General features: G+C 73.4%; 2 protein-coding genes across 2 annotated transcripts in view; both read right to left on the reverse strand.

Moving 5' to 3' along the window:
• The window catches only part of Tco025E_09526 (ATP-dependent DEAD/H DNA helicase recQ), a gene marked incomplete at both ends in the record, with an annotated part of 1,824 nt that extends 581 nt beyond the window's left edge, over positions 1–1,243 (reverse strand). The window contains one exon of the mRNA XM_029376343.1: positions 1–1,243. This exon is cut by the window's left edge and continues 581 nt beyond it. Within this exon, the coding sequence (XP_029223545.1) occupies positions 1–1,243 (1,243 nt within the window).
• Positions 1,244–1,277: 34 nt separating this feature from the next.
• Positions 1,278–2,063, reverse strand: Tco025E_09527 (ATP-dependent DEAD/H DNA helicase recQ; the record flags this gene model as incomplete). The annotated part of the gene is made up of 1 exon (XM_029376344.1): positions 1,278–2,063. One exon carries the CDS (start codon positions 2,061–2,063, stop codon positions 1,278–1,280), a length of 786 nt encoding a protein of 261 aa, XP_029223546.1.
• Positions 2,064–2,279: the final 216 nt, after the last annotated feature.

The following is a 2,279-nucleotide window of genomic DNA, read 5'->3' on the forward strand; positions in this document are numbered from 1 at the left end:
TACGCCGCCCGGCCGCGACACGGAGCCCCCAGCCGGGCCCGCCAGCGCCTGCGCCGTCTCCTTGGCGGGACGCCGTGCGGCCGCCCCCCTCTGAGCGCCCGGCGGAGGGTCGCGCGAGCGCCCCCATCCGGACACGGAGCCCCGCCTCGAGTTGCCGCAGCCGCGCCGCCACCTTCCGCGGCGTCTCGGCCGAAATCGGCGGCGCCGTGGCGCTGCTCGCCGCCGGTCCCGCCCCCGCTTTCCCCGCGGCAGCGCCGCTTCCTGCACGGCGGGGGGCACGAGGGCGGGGAGGTGGCGGGCGACCCCTCCGCCACGACGTCCGCGAGGGAGCCGTCGCCCGCGGCGGAGGCGCCGACGCCGAACGCGCGCACCCCGCCGACGCAACTCCCCCCGCCGCCCGCCGCCCGTCGCCGTTTCCGCCGTTGCGCGGCCGCCCCCGGGCTCGCCGTGGAACGTGCCGCCGCCGCGCCGCGTTGCCGCTCAACGGTGGGCGCGCCCCTCCCCGCCTCCCCGCGCACCGGGAGCACGACGCGCCTCCGGCCGCCCCGCGCGTCGCGGGAGGCCTCTGCCCCCTCGCGCCCCCGCCCCTCTCAATGCACGCGCGGGTGGCGAACTCCGTCGCGCGTTCCAACCGCTCCCTGAAAATTCCAAGAAGAAGCGCCTCAAGCACGACACGCCCCAGAAAAAATTTGGTGCGACGCGCGCCCATCCTGCACTTTGGCGGCGCGCCCTTTTGCCGCAGGCGGGGCTCAACGACTGTGCCGGCGTCCGCCATGCCGCGGTGGACACCGATCAGCTGCTTCGGCGCGAGCGAGCCGAGGCGCGGCACGACGCTGAACAAGCCCACCACAACCGCAGAGAGGTCCTGCTTCTCTGCCTCCCGGCGCCCGCTCCGCTTACTCGCGCAGTTGCCGCACGCCGCCACAGCCCCCTCAGGCTGCGTCGGGCAGTGATGCTCGCCCATCGCCTCCCCAAAGCACCCAAGCTGCCGCATCCGGCGGCAGTGCGCATCGCTCATGGTGCGCGCCGCCGTGCGATGAAGAGAGGCCATGAAGGCCTCTCGGTCTTCGCTGCCGTACGTCAGCTGCTCGTGCCGCTGCTTTCCGCTCGGCGGGCGCAGTGGAATGCACGCAGAGGGCAGTCCGTCACGCCCCGCGCGCCCGCTCTCCCGGGAGTACCCCTCAATCGGCTTCGGCATCGCCGCATGGACGACAACACCCACATCCGGCTTGCTGATCCCCATCCCAAAGGCAATCGTGGCGCATGTGGCCCGCAGCTCATCCTTCGCCCACCGCTCCTGCCTCTCGTTCCTCCCGGCTCGCCTCGGCCTGGCAGTACGAGGCGCGTGCCCCTGCCCCAACCAGCTCCGCTGCCATCTTCTCGCAGCCTTTGCGCGAGAGGCGGTACACAATGCCGCAGGACTGCGGGGGAAGGCGGTGCTTGATGAGGTCCACCGCAACCAAACCCACGGAACGCCCCACCTTCCGCACGGAGCAGGAAAGGTTCGGGCGGTTGAAGGAGCCCTTGAAGACCAGCGCATCCTGCAGCCTCAGCGTGCTGATAGTGCCCTGCTGCGCCAGCTCCGTCGCCGTCGCTGTGGGGGCTGATACGGGCGTCACGGGGAATTGCTGCTTCAGTACGGCCAGCTTGCGGTGGCCGGGGCGGAGGTCATGCCCCCACTGCGAGACGCAGCGGGCCTCGTCCACGACGAAGCGGCTCAACAGGCGGCGGCGGGCGAGGTGCACGCGACACCGCACAAAGTGGTCGCTCCGCCCACAGTACCCCGGGGCGACGCGCACTCGCGTGTGCGCAGCGCGTCCCGACGCCCACTCCGCAAAGAGGGCCCGCCGTGGTGCGTCCGACGTCTGCCCCGTCAGCGCTACTGCGGGGGCGTCGTTTGCGGTGAGGGCGTGCGCCCGGCCCTGGGCGGGGGAGACGCGGGGGAGGCGCCGATGGTCACCAGCGCCGGGGGGATTGGCGTCAGCGCGGGGAGTCGGCGGCAGGGCAACTTGCCCCGCCGGTTGGCAGCGGCGCAAACGCACCGCGAGCATCCGTGCACGCATTCGCGGCCTCCAGCCGCAGGAAACGGCACTCGCGCAGGCCACGCCCCCGATCACGGCGCGTCGCAAACCCGCCGGCCAAACGAAAGCCCCTCCCCGCGGCGGCACACGCGGGGTTCACCGGCAGCTGGACGGGCGCACCGGCAGGGGGAGCCGCCCCGCCGCTGCGGGTAGGATGCCTCCTGCCAGCGTGTCCCCAACGGCATCCATCACGCCCGC

Source organism: Trypanosoma conorhini, assembly GCF_003719485.1.
Source record: "Trypanosoma conorhini strain 025E chromosome Unknown Tco_14.4_contig_01157, whole genome shotgun sequence".
Lineage (NCBI taxonomy): Eukaryota > Euglenozoa > Kinetoplastea > Trypanosomatida > Trypanosomatidae > Trypanosoma > Trypanosoma conorhini.